Here is a 19,326-nt window from a genome sequence, read left to right as displayed (position 1 = left end):
TTGAAAAATGAATGTGAAATTCTTCAGTTGTCACCATTGTGTCTGTTTTGTAAAGCTATTTGTTTTTTCTTTCTCTTGGGTAATTTGCTTAATATGGTATGACATCTGGTTATTTTGACTTAATTTATTTTTATTACTGAATTCTTTATTCAAATCCCTTAGAAGATGAAATTAATTTATATAAATGCTACCACTAATATTTTAACTACCTTCAAAATCAAATTCTCAGATGTTAATCCAAAGTTTTTGTGCTTTCTTATTGCTTCAGCTTACGTCTCTATGAATCGATTCTTCATAGTAATCCCTTTTAGCTGTTCATTACTTTTATCCATCTACTGCATCATTTCTTATCCTTTAATTGCCTAACACTTTATATCCCCCCTTCTCATTAAGAGTGTTTCAGTAGGAAGTCAGTCCTTTTGTTGTATAACTTTTCTTCTTGAAGTTGGTCCCCTTTTCCCCTTTTCTCATTTCTTTTCAGTTGTAAGATTTCATGCACCTCTAAGTTTAAAATTCCAATTTCTCTCATATTGAGCACAGTATTCCTTTGCCCATGACATCTGACATGACTCTCATGTAATTTCTAGTGTTTAAACTATAATGATAATGAAAAAATATCTTTCTCTAATTCTTTGCAAAATGTAGTTAGGAATTAGCATAAAATATATAATCCTTATAGCTCAGTTCATGGGAATCAAAAACTCTGGGACAGAGAAAAAAGCAACTTTCCACAGCCCTTTGAAAATATAATAATCCACAGAGCTTTGAAAATATGTCTGTTCTTGATGAAAGAACTGTTTCTCTCCAGATCATCCCAAACAGAAGTGTAAACGCAGCACCCATGCCAGAGACATGACAGACAAAGTCTCTGGTGAAAAGACACAATTTTTTAACAATTCCTTTTTTATTATTATCATTAGCGTTAGCATTGACCACACTTCTTGAAACAAACTGTAAAATCCAAAGGCAACACTGTATTGGAAGATCTGAAGTACATAAAGTACTATGGGCAATAATAGCCATAGCATGTGCTGCAAGTGCATGTTTAGTTTGTCAAGTGAAACCAACCACAGACCTAATCAGACTTTTTTGGATTGCTGATAACCTGCCATTGGTTTTTGTTCTAAACATAGACTTTAGATGTAAAACCTCTTAAATTAAGGCATATTATTGAAGTGACCAAACACAGATAAAGTTAATTAAATGTAAGTGCCTCTGAGCATTTGGATTTGATATGCTTGTCAATGGAGTATTACATGTAGAGGTTATTTTTCCAAATAAAACAGAGAATGTATTTTCTTTCTGTTTATTAGAGGACGTATGTTTAGTTCTGTAAGACCATACCTTGTTAATATATGCTGTTTCTGCACATGGCACCACAGCAGCCATTTCAGATATCATATCTGGATCTTCAGTTCATACTCTGTGTTAAAGGATTTAGACCTGCAAAATGGTAAGCAACCACAGCTCTCAGTAACTTCTTAAGCAGTGGAGAGACCTCAGCATCTCACATGATCACACTGTTAATTGCTAGTAATTATCCATCCCCTTAAGCTTTCTAGCCACAATTTTAATTGCAGAAAAAATATTAAGTTATTAGAGAAGCTGTAGGCTTGACTTTACAATCCCATAATTTATGCATAACTTCAGTCACATTCGACTATTATTTCAGTAATATGCCCTGAAGCTGAAATTGCTTCTGATTCAATTGCTTTTCTAAGAATGATCTCACTTAGCTGTCTGGGAATTCAAGGTCCATTTCCATATTTGCATTAGTTTAAACTAGTCATATTTTATTTTACTTTAAGATCGCCTTTTTGTAAGATCTGAGATACAGGCATTTTTACTTTTAAAACCATTTAATTAATTTCAACTACTGGGTCTTATTTGAAGACTGTAATGAAGTAACTTCTGGAAATATAATTGAAGTACTAGAAAGTTCAGTAGACTGGACCTATTACCAGGGCTTTAAGCTTGAGCTGCTAGAGAAACTCTGGTGCCTCCTCTTTTAAAGTACATAAAAAACCTCACTAGAAATAACGAAAATTGTGTATTTGGCAGGATGTATAGATAAAAATGCAATGCCGAAGTTTTGAGTAAGACATATGGGTCTTGTAGAGATATGTCAATAGCAGGGGACAATTGCTGCAGTTTGTAAACAATAAAAATGATGAAAAATTAATCTGATAAGGGGCGGGTTGGTTTTGGTGTTTTCTTCGTAAATCGCACTAATCTTTTTTGATCAAAATGACAGATTAGAATTTGTTCTGCCAATAAGACCCACTCCAAAACAGATTTAGGGGAACTGGAATGGGCAAAGTTCATAAGAGAATAATCCCTATCTAGAAATTTCATAAACATCTCTAGGACTTAAAGCAACCTGCCACATTTTATGTCTGTGTTCAGTTATTGTTATTCCATTTAATGCAGCACTGATTAGGAGAGACAAAGCATTAAATTATGTTACTTCCTCTTCAAAGAGAAATTTGATTGGGGAAAGATTCTTACTTAAGTCATTTTTTCATAACACAGTCATCCCATAAAACTTTCCAGGACAAAAGACTTTGAATGCAGTGAAGAACCACAATTCACTTTATTTAAAATTAAGTTTTAATCAGGAGTCCTGTGTGATCATAGAATCTTTCCATGTGGAAACATCTGAAATTCATTGGGGTTTTTGTTTTGTTTATAATAAGGCCCCTGCCCCCCAGAAGTGTGTGACATCATCTTACTACAACCCCTGTTGTTGAGGTAATTACAGAGTTTGGTGGCTGTCAGCAGCTCAGATCAGCTGCAAAGCTAGTGACTGCAGGAGGTAGAGCAACTTCTGCAGCAAGAACTTCCCTATTCCCAATTATTTCTGCTTTTATAAAAAGGAGCCATTTACTTCTCTACTATTCCCCAGCCACTGCAGTAGCAATAACATACAAATAAGAGAAAAAAATGGGGAAGAAGAGATGAAGTACTGTGACTGCTGGAGTCTACTTCTCTCCCTAACAGTGCCTACTCCATCTACCTCATTTGGGATTTGGAAGGGATCCTGGTCTGCTCCAACTCTCTAGCAATGGAAACTAAGACAGAATTTCTTGTCATTGCCAAAGCTAAAAGGACCATATTGATATTTTTTTCACAAATATATTATGATGAACACAAAGGATGAACCACAGGCTAGAAAGGTTAGCAAATCCGGAGAAGAGTGCAGAAATCCCAGGGAAGAGAGTTGCTTTGGAAGGCAAGAGTACTTCAAAGGGCACAAATTATGTCTCCTCAAGAGGAAAATGCAAATACCATTATGACTTCAAGTGTACCACTATTGAAGTGTTATTGTAGCTTCGCCACTTCGTACTGTTTATGTGTGGTAAAAGAAGGTACAGCTTAGCATGAACAACAGGGCACTGGTAGGCCCAACACAATACCAAGAATGGTGCCAGTGTATCTGCTAGCATAAAAAAAGAACAGATGGGAATCCCTTAATCCTCTTTCTCATCGTCCTTGACTCTCTCCTAGGTAAATCGACATCTGTTGTCTTGACTCTGTTGACTGCTGAGCATCTCTCATCTCCCCACATTCCCAACTGCGAGAAGCAGCGTGGCACAGCACACCAGTGATTCATGCCAGACACGCGACTACATTCCTCATTCTAAATGTAAACTTGAGTACCATTCTCAAGCTTCATGTCTGGTTGCAGCATCCTGGACTTCCCTGTTCAGAAGCATCACTGGGAAGGAAGTCTGGCTTGCTTTAATTTGGGCAAGCTCTCAGATGAATATTTTTTTACAAACACCTGTAAACTGCCAAAGACTCAGCAGCGATGACATTCATGGGAAACAGAAAAATTATTTTCAGCTTCAGTAACACCAAGAACATCTGAACATGACTTTTCAGATTCAGAGGTAATTAACAGGGGAATTAAGCTCCCAGGCCACTTTCAGTGGCAGAGAAGCATACTCCTAAATGTGGCATAAAGACACTGATAACTAGGCTGCATAACAGAATATGGAAGAAGGATTTAGAGTGGTCAAACAGCATGAAAACCTTGGATAGAGAAATGTAAATGCTTTTTCTATGATCAAGATACAGATCTAGAAAAATCTCCCTGAGAGATGTATAAACAGGGAAGAGTAAAATGAGAATAGGCCCCGAATGCAATGTACTATTTAAAGAGAAAGTCATAATGCAGGAATGTTAGTATAATTAAGTTACTGATTTAAAGTGCTGCAAATATGCAATATATGGTAGGTATTGTTATTGTTAAAATGCTGAATGTTGTTTATGTAACTGGAAATCTTTGTGCTCATCTTGATAATAATTAAAAGGGAAATTAGATTGTTTCCCTACAAGGTTAGAAGTGGGATGGAAGTTATGGTGACATTAATTCGTACAGTTCCAGATCCAAGCTAGAGGTCCTTATCCCACAGTCAGACATGCTGTCAAACGATTGCTGTGAGGCAAGACTGTATGTAGCAGTGCCACCTGGTGACCGATGCTGGGACAAAGTCCTCTGGAATTATTATCTAGCACAGAGATGTATTGTATGAAATAATAAAATTTCCTTATTTTTCCAAAGCTCATTATGTGAAGTAAAAAAACTGACATTAAAACTTCCAGTTTATATAAATGTAACAATATTTTTAATGTAAACACTGACGGAGTATTTGGAAACTACAGCACTTACACATATCAAGCAGAAAGTGTTCTCAAGGTAGGGAAGCTTTGTAATTACCCATTGCAGGTAAATGAAGTTTAGGGAAGAGAAAGCCCAAAAGTACTAAAATTAGCCTTCCTTCATGGAGAAGATCAGCGATCTCAGCTTCCTTACTTGCTCAATGACACAAAGTCATATATAATTAAGAGACATATCCCAGTAACTCAGCTAAATGCCAGGTCATTTCTCCAACTTCTCTCAGAAAAGCCTTGGAAACAAGAATCAGGAAGCACCCAGGACTGGGTATGAGGAATGCCAAGCATCATCCTTCTGACTTGTGTGCTTGTGTCCTGGTTTGGGCTGGGGAAAAATTCATTTTCTTTACAGGAGCTAGTAAGGGGCTGTTTTGGATTTGTGCTGGAAACATTGTTAATAATAGTAGAGATGATTCTTTTGTTGCTGAGCAGTACTTACACAGAGCCAAGGCCTTTTCCACTTCTGACACCACCCACCAGTGAGGGGGGGTGGTGCATGAGTAATTAGGAGGGAACAGTTGGGACAGCTGATCCCAACTGACCCAAGGGATATCCAACACCAAATGACATCATGCTCAGTATATAAAGTCGGGGGAAGAAGGGGAGAACAGTTGGCATGATGGTGCTTGTCTTCCCAAGTAACCCTTACACAGGATGGGGCCCTGCTTCCCTGGGGATGGCTGAGCACCTGCCTGTCCTTGGGAAGTGGGGAATCAATTCCTTGGTTTGCTTTGCTTGCCTGTGCAGCTTCTGCTTTACCTATTGAACTGTCTTTATCTCAACTCATGAGTTTTCTCACTTTTCAAATTCCCCCTCTCGTCCTGCAGAAGGGGACTGAGCGAGCAGCTGTGTGGTGCTTGGTTGTCAGGCGGGGTGAAACCACAGCACCTCATACGCTGAAGAGCCAAGAGCAGATCTGTATGAGTGAGTATGGACACTGCTGTACAATAAAAGCAGAAGTAAAGGAAGCATTTGGCCAAAACTCCACAGTGACGAGCAAATGCAGTTACGAGCTGGCTGAGCCTCAGGAAGGAAGGACTGCAACAGCATACCATGCAAGCTGAGGTTGAGGCACTCAGGTCAGGTACTGACCTGCACCAATCCAGCTTCCTAATGAAGCGAATGCCCAGCAAGTTATCAGCCCAGCCAACGGGTATGTAACTGTACTAAAAGTCTGTCTGGGAAAGGATCCCTACCATGATCAACCACAGAGTCTTGGACAGGATAGAGGCTGCTCAGTTTCAAGTGCTTCCCCCCATAGCCCCCGGCCAGTAGTAGAGGTTCTTCAGAGATGCAGCATTTCTTTTTCTGCAGGTAGATCAAATGACTCAAGACACGTTTTTGTGGTTTTTTAGTACCTGCAAGGTCTTAACAGAACCACCCTGCATGCCTCTGCAAAGCAGTGGAAATTACCCTCTCATTATACCTACAGCCAAGAGGGTAATAAAACATTCAAACAGGGCAAACAGGAAAAAGAAACATTCTTCCCCCAATTTATCACCTCTTTGCCTTTGTTTATAATTGGTCCAAGGCAATGTGTCTTCAACTGTTCAAATGGAGCACAAAGGCTTAAAAAGGTGAAAAATAAAGGGGGTGGGCTCACAATGAACAAGAAGGTCACATACCTTCAAGATGGGGTTAAAGAAAGGCAGTACAATTTTATAGAAGCAGGAACAGAGACATGCTTTTACTTGGCCAAAGTGTGCAGAAGCTAAACATATAAAACACTAGTGCACAGACATGCTCCAGCCATTTGTGCACTCCTTCTATGGAGCTTTCTACAAAACAGCTTTCAGCAAGTGGGCTGGTGTGTTTGAAATTAATGGAAAAAAAAAATAAAGTCATGTGATGAAGACAACAGTCATGGCTAGGACATTCCTTCATTATTCCCTCCCATGGATTTGTTGACTGTGCAAGATCCCACCCCCCCTTCCTTCCTCCTGCTCTGTTCTAGGCAAATGTTGAAAAAAATAAAATGTTTACTTGTCTCCTGAATACTGTTAAGGAAAGAAAATTAATGTAATTTCCTGCAAAATTTCATGAATCTCGTATGTCCTCTGTCTTTTCCAGTTCAATACAACATCTTGTCTAGCTTTAAGTAATTGATAAGAAGAGTCCTTGCAGCCTGCAGTTACCCATTAACTCCTTGGTACCCCATCACAGAGAAGGACTGCATATGTCTGAACTACATCCTAATTTAATAAGGAAAGAAATTTAGTCATTGTCTAGTCCTGAACTTTACTCATTGCAGTATTTACAAGACACACTTCCATGCAGTAGGCTTAAAATAAAACACAGACCAGCTTTGTCTTTGTTACCTACATGTTTAATGACTGTCTGTGGACTTACAAAAATATTCATGTTATACAATTTCTATTAATCAACAATTAGAATTAGGAACACACAAGGACTCCTGATTCTCTTTGAAAAGATCTGGTTTCTGCACATATAGACAAACAAATCACCAGCTTGTTTGGACATATTAGTATAGCTACCCTGAAAACTGTTAAGTTTTTAGTTTGGTTTCCTTTTAATTAAGTACTTAATTCTTCCATTACTCAGTAGAGGAATTCCTGCTGATAGCGATCAGAACACATTTCAAAAGTTTGAGTACATAGCCAACTTTACATCATAACTCCTCTGAATATCTCCAAGACAGTAAATTGGTATAGCATACATGTCCAAGCATCTTCCAGCCAGAATTACATGCTGGAGTTCAGGGACATTTAAAAAAAATATTCATCAATAGTTCTAGAATATCTGACTTGACAAAATAAAAGTCTTTACAAAGGCTGACAACTTTCTCCTCTTGCTGATGGAGCAAGCAAAAACGGTAACTGGAAGTTTCCTCATTACCTTCCAACATCTACTAATTGTTAAGACATGATTAATTAAATCTTCCTTTCCATGCAGTTCCAATGAAGGCACAAGTTATTTCCAGCTATATGAAGAATTTATGTGCATTAGAACACATAGGAAGTTATTTGTAAGCCCCCAGCTTTACTAAAATAAAAAAACCTTATTTTTTTCTGGAATTCTTGCATTGATGTAAAACAACTAATTCACTAGGCCAAAGCATGACAACGTTTTCCAGTTATAGGAGCCTTACACTTAAACTTCTGCAAATTAAAAAACAACAACAAAAAAATCAGCTGCTCACATCACTTTTCCATACACATTTGTTTGCTCTATGTTGAGTCCTGAGCCCTTGCAGACAGACAAGGGAAGAGGCAAATCAGAAGTCTGCTCCCAAGAGCATTTTGTGACACTCCACTGGGAGGGTCCCAGAAAAGACCAATCTGCTCTCCCCAGCCACAAAGCAAACACCTCAGAATTCAACCAGCATAAGGGAAGTATCACCCAGATCGAGGGCCAGGGCCAAAAACTTTTGTCAAAGCCAACACTGTTTCACTTTTTTGCGTTTCTAATCCATTCAAAGTACTGTTTTTATGCATCATGCATAATGCCTGAAATAGGGACATTCCTGAAAGGATTGTAGCATATGTAGCATGCACAATGTGCTGCAGTTTATTTTCATAGTGCAAAAAGGCAGGCATGACCTGTATCAATGACTTTGAGCCAGCTTTTTAAAAAGTTAACTTAAAAAGAAGATTTTAGTTAGAAAGGTAGAGTAGATGTTCATATCTTAAGTGGGCCTGAAATAATTTGAGGATCTGTCCCAGCAAATCTGGTGCTCAGTCTCTACCAGCCCGAAGTTGAAGCATAAACTTCAATCTGCTTATCAGTGTGAATTATCTCTCTTCAGATTTACTTGTTCTACTACACCACCAGCACATCTGGTGGTGGAGATGCAACAGTACTGCTTTTATTACATCCCACAATATTTGCAGTGTGTGTTTTGTTCTATGGAAAATTCAAGGAAAAAAAAAACTAAGAGGAGCACAAGCAAGCACATTGGATTTATCATTCCCTTTTAGAAATGCCCCCATAGTTCAACATCAAAGTCAAAATTTTGTTGGTTAGGACACCTTCTTAGGGCAAGTGTGCAGAGCACAGTCCAGTGGCTGCCTGTTACAATGCAACATGCAAAGAAATCTTTTAGTGTGGTCCTTTTTCTGATGTGTTTGTCTACCTCTCCAGCCTGAATTTTCAAGTTTCCTCTTGACTTTTCTAGTTCAGAAGTTGAAGTGAGGTAACTGCGTCAATATTCTAATTTAATTAGAAAGAACACTGCTGACCAAAACATCAAGCAGAATGCTTGAAATGATGAAATGAAAAAGCAGAAGCACACTAAAATACTTTTGAATTAAATTTGCCTTTCTACCTTTACATAAAATTAGCCCCTGGGCTTCATTTGAGAGAATTTTGGGTCTCTGGAAAAACTTAATGCATTAATTCAGTCTTTATAAGCCTAGGTGGTGGGAAATAAATATTTGAAATAAACAAGCTGTTAGGACAAGTACATTCTCCAGTAATTAAAAGACTGGAAGCCAGATCTGCAAATAGCTGCAACCAACTACCTGACAATGCCATTGTTCAAGAGTAGCTGTATGCTTGTTACACAGAGCTTCATATTCTCCTTATATGTAATACTACTGTTGAGTCCAAGCCCATCCCAATTTTACAGACAAAAATATTAACATGGGATTTACACTTCTCTCAGTATCTTCCCAGTCAACATTTTCAGATGTCTTTCTGCACTACAGAGTTCAGTGTGTAGTTTCTTACTCCTGGGTATTAGGAAGTCTACAGAGATGCTTCTCCATACACATCCTGATCTTTTATCTACTGGACGAGCAAAGCTGGACACATTTTCACAAACACTGCAGAGTTGGCTTCAAGTAATCAAAAGCGAAGAAATCTTCATAGCAATGCAAGGGTGATGCTGACCAATTCCTGTCAAGAAGACAAGGATACATACCTTGCTGAACAATGGCACTTTATTCCCTGTTCAGGATGGGAAGTTTACTTGGTCTTTCTCCAAAATGTCACTGTAAATACAAGTTCCCTTCAAACTGTTTCAAGAACAGAGGCCATTTCCTTGAACTGTCTGAAGAAGTTCTAAAAAGCAAGAATTGAGACAAATTTCAGTTGCTCGAAGAAAAGCTGGAACTGCCGTTCAAACTAGTGTGTTAGATAAAACACATTGTCCCTATTTCTCACTTTCAATGTACAGCTTGAACCTAAAAATTTCTGCTTTTCCTTCTGTGGGCTAGTTGGCATTTGAACAGATTAACAATTAAATCTACAAAGGTGATGCCTATTAATAGGAAAAGATGCTACATAAGAAAAATACAAAGTAGCTGTCGTGCCATAAAAAATAAATTTTTTTAAAAAACACCTTTCTCGCATGAATGTTTCTACTCCCAGCTGAAATAATCCAGACTTCTCAAATGTAGCATTCATTTCCTAAAGTAGCTGAAGAACAAATTATTAAATAGGCTTCAACCAGAATGAATACATTTCACAACACCCAAGGATTCAGAATATCCTTCTCAAATACTTGCCAATCAAATTCCAAGGATCTACTTAAGTTTGTATGATAGTCTAGGTGATGTACAAACCCTTTAAACAGGAACAACAATACAAAGGCCACATTTACGCAAAATTAATAGATGGAGACATTGCAATTCATAGATGGAGACATAAAAATTAAGAGTCAGCAGTGACAAAGCAGACTGATCTCCATTCCAAATCATTAGCAATTGTTAGACTTAAGCCAAGTTTTAGATTTTGAGGCTGGGGAAGAGCTCCGTAGATGAAAAACATTCTACGAATTTTTAATATGGCAGAATGATACCTGGCAAGCTCTGAAAGATGTTGTCTTTGGTTGTTAGTTTATTTGTAAGAGAACTGATCAACTACTGTTAAATTAACATTTTCAGGTAAGTGATGTAGAACTAAATAATATGAACACTTATGTTTAGCTTCTGTGTTTTAAATAGTTATTTAATGCTTCATGTTTGCATGACTGTATGAGTAAACAAGCAGCACAAACGTATGCATCAGGGTATACAGCTGACCCTCACAACAATGGCACTGTTGTTTTTAGGAGACTGAGTAACATTCAAGTAACACTCATTACAGACCTTGAACTGTGGGATCGTCATTTCAAAAGATTTGTCTGTTATTTGTCCTGAAGGGTCTGCCACTGTTAGTGTCACTGTGACATAAGGGTACTTCAGAGACCTGCAGGTGTCAGAGCTCATCGCAACTCCCAGTTTCCATTTCAGATCTACAAACTACAGAGATGAAAATCATTGGCAAGCGCATCAAGGAAAGAGAGCTATCCTCCCACTGCTATTCTCTTGGAGGGATATTCCACAGACAATACAGAACACCTGGAGTTCTTATCCAAATGGAAAGCAAACATAACCATTCAGGTATTATTGAGAATACAAATTATCTGCCCTTCCCCTTAATGGTGAACAAAGAAGTAATTTAGTAAGTTATTTGACTTTATCTGTTTTCCTTATTCAGGTACAATCGATAGTCAAGTACGGTCTTTAAAATTCTAAGTAAGAGAAGCTTAAGCCACAGAGCTCACCCAGCTTGTATATCATGCATGGGGTTTTTTGTCATGTTTTCTTTTTTTCAGAAGTTTCTAAATCAAAACCAAAGTTTCTAAGTCTAAACCAAATAATTTATAATAGCAATAACAGAGAAAATTCATGGCATTTCATAACTGCATTTTAGATAAACCAAAGTACATAACAGATACGTTTCAGATGAGTAAGTTACTGTTTTTAACCTTTTGTGAGGAAGGGCCTTTAGAAGCTGTCACAATCAGAAAAAGATTCTCTTTTCCTAATTGTATACTCTTTTAAACTGTTGTCAGAAAAAAAAAATCTTAAAATGTAAACAGACTGCTAATTTTTCAAGCAAAAAGGGAATGCTGAAAATTGACAGAAAGTATCTTTAAAAAGAATGTTTACATTTAAGGGAGACAAAGAATAAGCAATCAAGTGCTGGTGTTATCAACTTTAAACAATTTACACTTAAAACAGATTTACATAATGAGCCAATACAATAGTCTGCCAGACTGACTGCCATTCATCTTCCCTAAGAGTACTACAAAGCATGAATTTTTTAAAAAGGCATGAAATGGGAATTTATCATCCAAACAATAATATTAGAAAACTGTTCAGCAGGCAGACAACCTTTATTGTATATGCTGCTTTATCTGGATAGATTTTTGGCAACACGTACACGCACACACAGGGAGGAAAGCTTTCAGCAGTCAGAATACCACTGCCTGCCTGACAATACAAGACACACAGTGAGACACTGACATTTCTGAAATGTTCATCATTAACTCAGCTGCACTTTGTCATTACCTGCCCCACTGTGGCCATACTTCTTGCGTCCTCTGACACAGCAATGGCTTTGCCCTGCTCATTCCACACGTGACGAATAACTTGAACTGCATGTTTTGGCAGCGTGCTGCCAGCACTGCCCAAGGTGGTGATGAGTTCGTCAGTAGAGAGATTGTTTCTGGCTGCTGTGCTATAATAGATACATCCAGAGATCACTGCATCAATTTCATTCTCCACAAATTTAATACCATTTCTCATTTTACCCCAAAGAGCCAGTTTTTATTTCTACCTTAAGTGTACTTTAAAACAATGCAGCAGCCCGTGATCACCTTTTTTCCATAATGTTACCGATCTTTTGTATCCATGTGCAAAAAACAACATGACTTTAATATGTCTTAATATGCAGAGACGCAGATTTGCTGGGCTTGCACAACATCCAACATCAAACCAAAAATAATCACAGCCTCCAAGTGCTGTAGCAACCGGAAGAAGGCACAAGTCAGTGAGGGATGGGTGCTTAGAGCAGTTAAACATCATTATTGCTTTAGAAACAAGGCAATTTAATTAAATATTCAGCAGGTGGAGTTTAAGTATCACCAAAAGTAAGGACTTGTAGGTCACGGTATAATGGGTACTAACAGGAGTCAAATAATGCCATAAACCCTTCAACTGAAAAGGCAGCAAGTGTAAAGGAAAATTGCCACTTGATTTCCTCTACAGAAACAAGTGAACAAAAAAATCCTACTCTATTTGTTCATGCAGGTTCACTCCTCTTAAAGAGACATTAATACAAGAGAAAGTGAGTTAGTCCACCAAGTAGCACGGTCGAATATAACTTCAGGCATTCTATTTTATAGATGGAAAAGTAGTATTTTAGATTTCTACTGGTATATTTTCCTCAGTTGTCTTAATGCTACATAAAATGTTTAGATACTGGATATTAAAAGAACAAGCAAGATCCTGAAAGTTGTATCTTTCTAAAAATATGAATTTATCAACTAAAAATACTACCTAAAAACTCAGCTCATGGTACAATGCAGTATTATCAGCTCTGTATCCTTCAAAAAGGCAAAAATGCTCATTTCTAATCTCCAAGACACAAGAAGTTTTTAAAACACACTTTTTCCAGGCAAAGGCCCAGCTGACTTGGATTTAAAAGTGAGCTTAACTTCCTCTATTTTGTCACTAGTTCTAGAGTTTACAGACAGCATCTTGGAACAACTTCCTCTCTTTTTTTTTTTTTTATTTTACTATAAAAAGTAATACTACATATTAAGTAACTACACTTTTTAATGACACAAACTAAGCCAAGGAGTTCTTTTTTGTGTAGTGAGACTTACAAACTTTTGCCCTTTTCCCAAATCAGTTCATTTTATACCCACATTTAATATAACTTCAATACTACCATTAAGTTGTGATGGAAGGAAAAAAGACATGGTGCAAAGTAAATTATTTTGTGCTTACCTAAATAGAAATGAAAGAATGTTAGCTATTTTTGCCAGGTCACCAATATTAATTTCAACTCCTGATGTTTGAATTCTCTAGAAACAGAATATTCAAACAATTACAAATAATAAATTACGCATAAGTAAAAGCATCTTTATATACACACGCACACACAAGAAACCCCACATCCACTTGGGAATTGTATCCTTAACAGCAGATACAACTACTATACTTGCTTACAAGTGCTGGTGTGCCAACTTACCTGACACAATTCAGCTGTATTTACACCTGGGATCTTATGGTTCAGATGTTGAATTATTTGTTCACACTGTGAAGAAGACATGTTTGAAGACATTCTTAATGCATATTTTAATACACGAGACAAAGATAATTTGAATACTTGGGAGACTACAAAACAAAAAAGAATACTATTAATACAAAAATGGACAAAAAGAGTGAAGAGTGCAGAGTAAAGAATGAAGTAATTGAAGTGACTGATTTTAAAATTCCATCAAATACAATAAAAAAATGAACCAAATCAAGACTTTAGTTTCTACCTCACTATTGCTAATTAAGATACCAGTTTCATATTAACTGTTCAAGTGCACACAAAAGCACAAAAGCTTTTTAGACAAGTTACCTTGATATATCATTTAGATGATAGACAAAAATAGATTTTTAGAAGTCTTCTGTGATAAAAACATAAATTTAAAGCAAACCCATTGCTCTTAGCAGGACTGGTCTATTTTATGAGTCAATTCAAGCTACAACATACATAAGGTTCCCTTTGCAACACACGAAATCCAAAAGAGCTTAAATAAAAAGGCTTCCTAGATGCCAGAAGCACTTTCCCATCCCATTTATCGCTCTACTTACCAGTTCTGCAAAAAAGTCTTGAGGTATTAAACGAATCTTATCTGCTGCACCACCACCATCTGAAAAACAGTAGCGATAAGAAGAAAACACCTGAAGTATTACAGTAATAAATCTAATCTTTCTCTGAGAAATGCCTAGGCCATCATGCATGCACTTACCCTCACTTAATGCAATTAACTTTTAACCTGTATGCACCTGGAAGAAGCCCCCGGCTGCCCGAGCCCCCCCCACTCCCTCAGCCCAGTTCGCCCCCGCTCTCACCCAGCGCCCCCAGCGCCCGCGCGAGCGCGCCCGCGGAGCCGGCGGCCATGGCGCCGCGCGCCCGCCGAGGCCCAACTTCCGCCACACAGCGCTCGCCGCGCTGATTGGCTCCGAGCGCCCCTAGAGCGAGGCAGCGGCAGCAACGCCGCGCTGATTGGCTCCGAGCGCCCCTAGAGCGAGGCAGCGGCAGCAACGCCGCGCTGATTGGCTGCGGCGCGGGGAGCACGCGCTGCTCCCGCCTCGCTGCGGCTGCTCCCGCCCTTGTGGAGCGGGATGGGGGCCTGGCCTCGGGGAGCTTGGGACGTACGGAGCCGCCTCGGAGGGCTTGGGAGGTGCCGGCTCAATCACAGTCGGTTGGTGCAACAAGTTGTTTGCTGAGCTTGGTTTATTGACAGGGTTTTCTTGGTGCTCGTTGTCAAAGCCTCAGGTACGCAAATCACAGAACCATAGAATGTTAAGGGTTTGAAGCAGCCCTACAGATCATCCAGCCCCTATCCCCTGCCATAGGCAGGGAGTCCTCCCACTAGACCAGGTTGTCCCATGCAACCTGATTTCGAATGCTTCACGGATGGGACATCCCTAACGTCTGTGGGCAGCGCATTCCAGTGCCTCACCACCTTCGCAGTAAAGAATTTCTTCCTAATACCTAACCTAAATTTCCCCACTTTAAGTTTGTACCCCTTCCGCCTTGTCCTGTCACTACACTTGCTGGCGAAGAGTCCCTCTCCAGCTTTCATGTAGGTCCCCTTCAGACACTGGAAGGTTTCCATGAGGTTTCCACACGACCTTTTCTTCTCCAGACTGAACAGCTCCAGCTTCCTCAGCCTGTCTTTGCAGGGGAGCTGATGCCTGTTCTGTGTGCATGCTCCACATAGACTATATTGAACTTGGTACTGAATGACCATTCCTTGTACAGGTGAATTGTGGAATCAGCCCATACACTTTCAAATAAACTGTGGGTTGGGGGGAGACTTGTGTAGGTAAACTATGTCTTCAGCTTTATGGGGAAACAGCCACCTTTTGGAAAACTACAAACAGAACTGTGTTCAATAAGCATTTCATACTGATATTAAGTTTGGACTGTGGCTGGAGTACTAAGGCAGCACTGACCCTTCAGCAGTTTCACTTTTAAAAATATTTTTACACTTTTCTGGTATCAGTTTTACATTTACTTTTAACCTTTTAAATATATATATAGAGGGCATAATGTTACAATCTCAGTAGATCTATTCTGTGGCTGTGACAGTAGTAAAACATAACTTGTCCCACAGTAGTGCTGACTAATTTAAATCTATGTATTTTCAATGTGTTAATGAAAGAATCTAGAATATATTTCAGGAAAAGGCTAGTCATTATGGAACATGATGTGTGTTTATGAGCTTTATAGATTTATGACCTGTCTGATCGTGGCCTCTCCCTTCTAAAGTATCTAAGTAAGTGTGCAAATGATTTTTAATACTCTGTGTTTTTATGACCTCATGGTTGTCAAAATACTGGCAATGTATGCATCACTGAGATCTGTCTCTGATGCTGAGGACTCGGCTTAACAATCTCTTTGTTCTTAACTTCCCTAACTAATACATACTTTGTTATCTAGAGAACTCCACATAATTATTTTATATTACAATTTCATTAAGTCTCTCAGTAGTGCCCTTAGCACTATGACTAATATTCATTACTTTTCCTTCTTACTTTCTTTCTCCAAGATGTGGAGATGGGATGTGAAGTTTAGTATCTTGGTGGTTAGGTAATTACAAAATCATTTGCTGAAATTTTAAAATATTTTGGGTTTATTTTCATTGGCATATAAATATGCATTAATTTTTTTAAATTTGGAACAGAAGGTGGTGGAGTATGGATTGATTTTGGCTTGTCTGCCTATCCACAGAGTTAAACTCTGTATCTTTAGAAAATTTTGCCTTCTGGAAGTGTTTTCTATTGTTACAAACATAAATTATATTGGCTTCTCGCAAAGTATAAAGGTAAATATTATATAATGTTAGAAATGCTTTTTGCTGTGTGGATGTAGTTTTCTCTCTTTTTAGCAAGAATGTTGGCAAGTGTGAGCAAGTAAGATAACCTCCAAGCGAACAGAGGATGAGGCCCAAGGAGCTGCTAATCAACACTTTGTCCAGGGAACAAAAGGGCCCAAAGGCTGCTCCGGACAGAGAACAGGCGGCCAGGAGAGTCCGAGAGCCGCTATCACCGCTCTGCCCAGGGGCAAAGAGGCCCAAAGCTGCAATCAGCCCTGACTGTCTGGAGAATTAAGAGATCCACCCTACCATCGACTCTTACCTAGCGGGCCCAACCCCAAGAATCAAGAGAAATAAAACCACAAGGCAGAAGACTCCGCATGCTCTAAAAAGGCGGAACCAAGGAGTGGCCATGCAGAACAGCTCCAGGAAAAGTTTTAATATGAATGAAGAACAGACAGTAAAAATGGTATAAAAAGGACTCACCTCTAGCATCAGGTGTGCTCTTGGCAGAGCGCCAAGGCACCCGGCCGTTACCGTTTTGCTTTATCTTATGTGTCTCTTATTGTCTTTATATTAAGCTCTTTAAATTCTCACAGGAGAGTGAACCTCGTTTTTCCACAAGCCCGTCGATTTGGGAGTAGGCTCCTGTTTTAAAATTGCTGTTTCCTGTGGAAATATTCCTCCTGCCTCCCATGCTGCCAAGTGATTTCATTCCTGTGAACCTCTGCTGCAGCCAGTGGAGAGAGGACACGTTTGAGTTTCCCCTTGATCTTCTCACACTCGCTGTGAGAAGTGGCAGAGCAGCTTTGGCTGGGTGAGTGCTCTGTGCTAGCCCCTCACACCAGTGTTAGATACATCTGCTACATCTGTGGTTCTGCAAGAAACCTGACATAGCTGTGCTGCTGAGGTTTAGCTGTATCAACACCGGGGTAAAAAGGAAAGTTAAACAATCCAAAAAACTGAAACTCCTTCATGGATGGGCTGCAGCCCAGTTAGCTGGAGCTTTGTGGAAAATGAGCTGTGCAGCAGAAAGCCATGAGATGAACTGTTGTGCTTTCAGGATCATGTTGCAGAAAGTCTTTAAGCAGACGAAGCTGATTTGATGGTGCCTTTCCAGGGAAGAAGTGTTCTCCAGCATCCATCAGAGCTTGCAGTCTCCATCCCTTCTTCATGCTGAGTTACTGGCCCTTTATTTTTAGTCCCCTTTTCTCCCCCCACTACCCTGTACACACAAGGGTGAAAGCATGGCTGTGCTTTATTCAGCTGGTCTCAGCTGGTCCTGAGAAGCATGAAAAAGATTCATCACACCATGAAGATCATGGAGACCACAAACCATTTAGTGAGGAGTTAAAAAACTCAAACTGTGAAGCAAAACTTCATTTTTCCTTTTTTTCACCTTCTTTTTAGTGAGACAGCCTATGTCTGTAAGAAGGAGAACTTCTGTCCCTTCCAAAAGTCATGGCTTTTCAAAATCTGTATTTTCATGAGCAGTGGATGTTTTTTAAAATGTGTATGAATATTTCACCTTGACTCCTCAGCAGCTACTGGTGGCCACTTGTCTGCCTCCCTCTGCTTCACTCACCTGCAGACATCTCCTGTCTGGTGGTTTCACAACACTCCAGGCAAAGGGAGCAGCCATCCCTATTCCAGGAACTCTTGGGAGTTTAACATCTCTAATGTGCTATGGCACTCAACATGCTGCCCAGGTTTTTAATTACATCATGGTGATTAGCAGTTCAGAAAATCACTTGAAACCAATTAAATAATGTGCACCTAACTGAAGACTGCTGCAGGCTCTGGGGGCTGCTTCAGAGCAGTCACAGTTGATAGGGTTTTAAACAGGCCCTCTCCCCCTCCCTGTAAATGATTTACCTACTTCATTATTTTTCAACTCCAACAGTAATTGTTTTTTAGGGGTTTAGTAAGCTGCTATTATTAGTGGTAGCAGTGAAACTTTCTCCTGTATGTACCCCCCCATGTCTGGGTCGAGGCCCTAAAGTGAGCTGTAAATGATTTACCTACTTCATTATTTTTCAACTCCAACAGTAATTGTTTTTTAGGGGTTTAGTAAGCTGCTATTATTAGTGGTAGCAGTGAAACTTTCTCCTGTATGTACCCCCCCATGTCTGGGTCGAGGCCCTAAAGTGAGCTGTGGTTTTTCTGACCCCTGAATTACTGCCTGTAGTTTCAATGCTCTCACGTAGAGGTACCAAAGGTTCTGCTGCCCAACCTCCCGCTGAGTAAATCAGCCCTACAGCCCAGTCTGGTCTTGTAATGGAGCAGCAGTGGATGATGCACTTGAGGTCATTACTAATAAATATCCAAACCTCTCCAGAAGCAATGGGATTGAGAAGAGCTGAGAGCAAAAGGTGGTTTTCTCTTCCATTTTTTTTTCAATATGTAACCACATTTGCATGAGTAAAGGTCCCTCCAGGGGCAGATGTCCTTGTCCCTGACCAAGGGGGCTGAGAGCAGCTGTGGTGCCCAAGGGGGGTCTGTTTCCTTCTGCCCTACAGCTGCCCTGTGAGCTGGCTTGGCTGCTCCTGCAGCCTTGGGGAGCCCAGCCCAGAGCAGCCAGAAAACTCTCCTGGTCACCTCCCTGTGCAGAACCACTTGGAATCGTGGCTTATCCCAGGGCCTGGATTTATTCTGCCACACAGAAAAAAAATCAAGGTGAGGGGACACCCGGTGTTCTGGGGGGGAATCTGCTCATCCCTTGTGGGTCCCCTGCACGAGGCCTCGAGGGGCTGCTCCCAGCACCAGTGGCCAACTGGCCCTCCTCTGTCCTTGCAGCTTGGTGGAGAATGTGC

The 19,326-nt window shown here is 39.8% G+C and overlaps 1 protein-coding gene across 4 annotated transcripts; it reads right to left on the bottom strand.

Annotated features, from left to right (window-relative positions):
• Positions 1-726: 726 nt before the first annotated feature.
• On the bottom strand, positions 727-18,165 carry COMMD6 (COMM domain containing 6). Of its 4 annotated transcripts, none has more exons than XR_011149627.1 (7): positions 14,280-14,429; positions 13,666-13,731; positions 13,422-13,498; positions 11,979-12,147; positions 10,731-10,883; positions 9,563-9,702; positions 727-1,443 (listed from the first exon to the last, which is right to left on the bottom strand). XR_011149627.1 is itself a non-coding variant. In XM_069008997.1 (7 exons), exons 1-7 carry the CDS (start codon positions 18,106-18,108, stop codon positions 9,652-9,654), a joined length of 585 nt encoding a protein of 194 aa, XP_068865098.1. In that variant the 5' UTR covers positions 18,109-18,165; the 3' UTR covers positions 6,985-9,651. The 4 variants fall into 4 exon arrangements, 3 of the variants coding, with proteins under 3 accessions (XP_068865098.1, XP_068865088.1, XP_068865076.1); XM_069008997.1 differs by lacking the exon at positions 727-1,443 and adding an exon at positions 18,099-18,165 and having other exon boundaries at positions 6,985-9,702; positions 14,280-14,338; XM_069008987.1 differs by lacking the exon at positions 727-1,443 and adding an exon at positions 14,541-14,599 and having other exon boundaries at positions 6,985-9,702; positions 14,280-14,338.
• Positions 18,166-19,326: the final 1,161 nt, after the last annotated feature.

The sequence above is a fragment of the Aphelocoma coerulescens genome, chromosome 1 (genome assembly GCF_041296385.1).
Source record: "Aphelocoma coerulescens isolate FSJ_1873_10779 chromosome 1, UR_Acoe_1.0, whole genome shotgun sequence".
NCBI lineage: Eukaryota > Metazoa > Chordata > Aves > Passeriformes > Corvidae > Aphelocoma > Aphelocoma coerulescens.
Note: the sequence above shows the minus strand (reverse complement) of the source record. Positions and strands in the feature narration are given on the sequence as shown.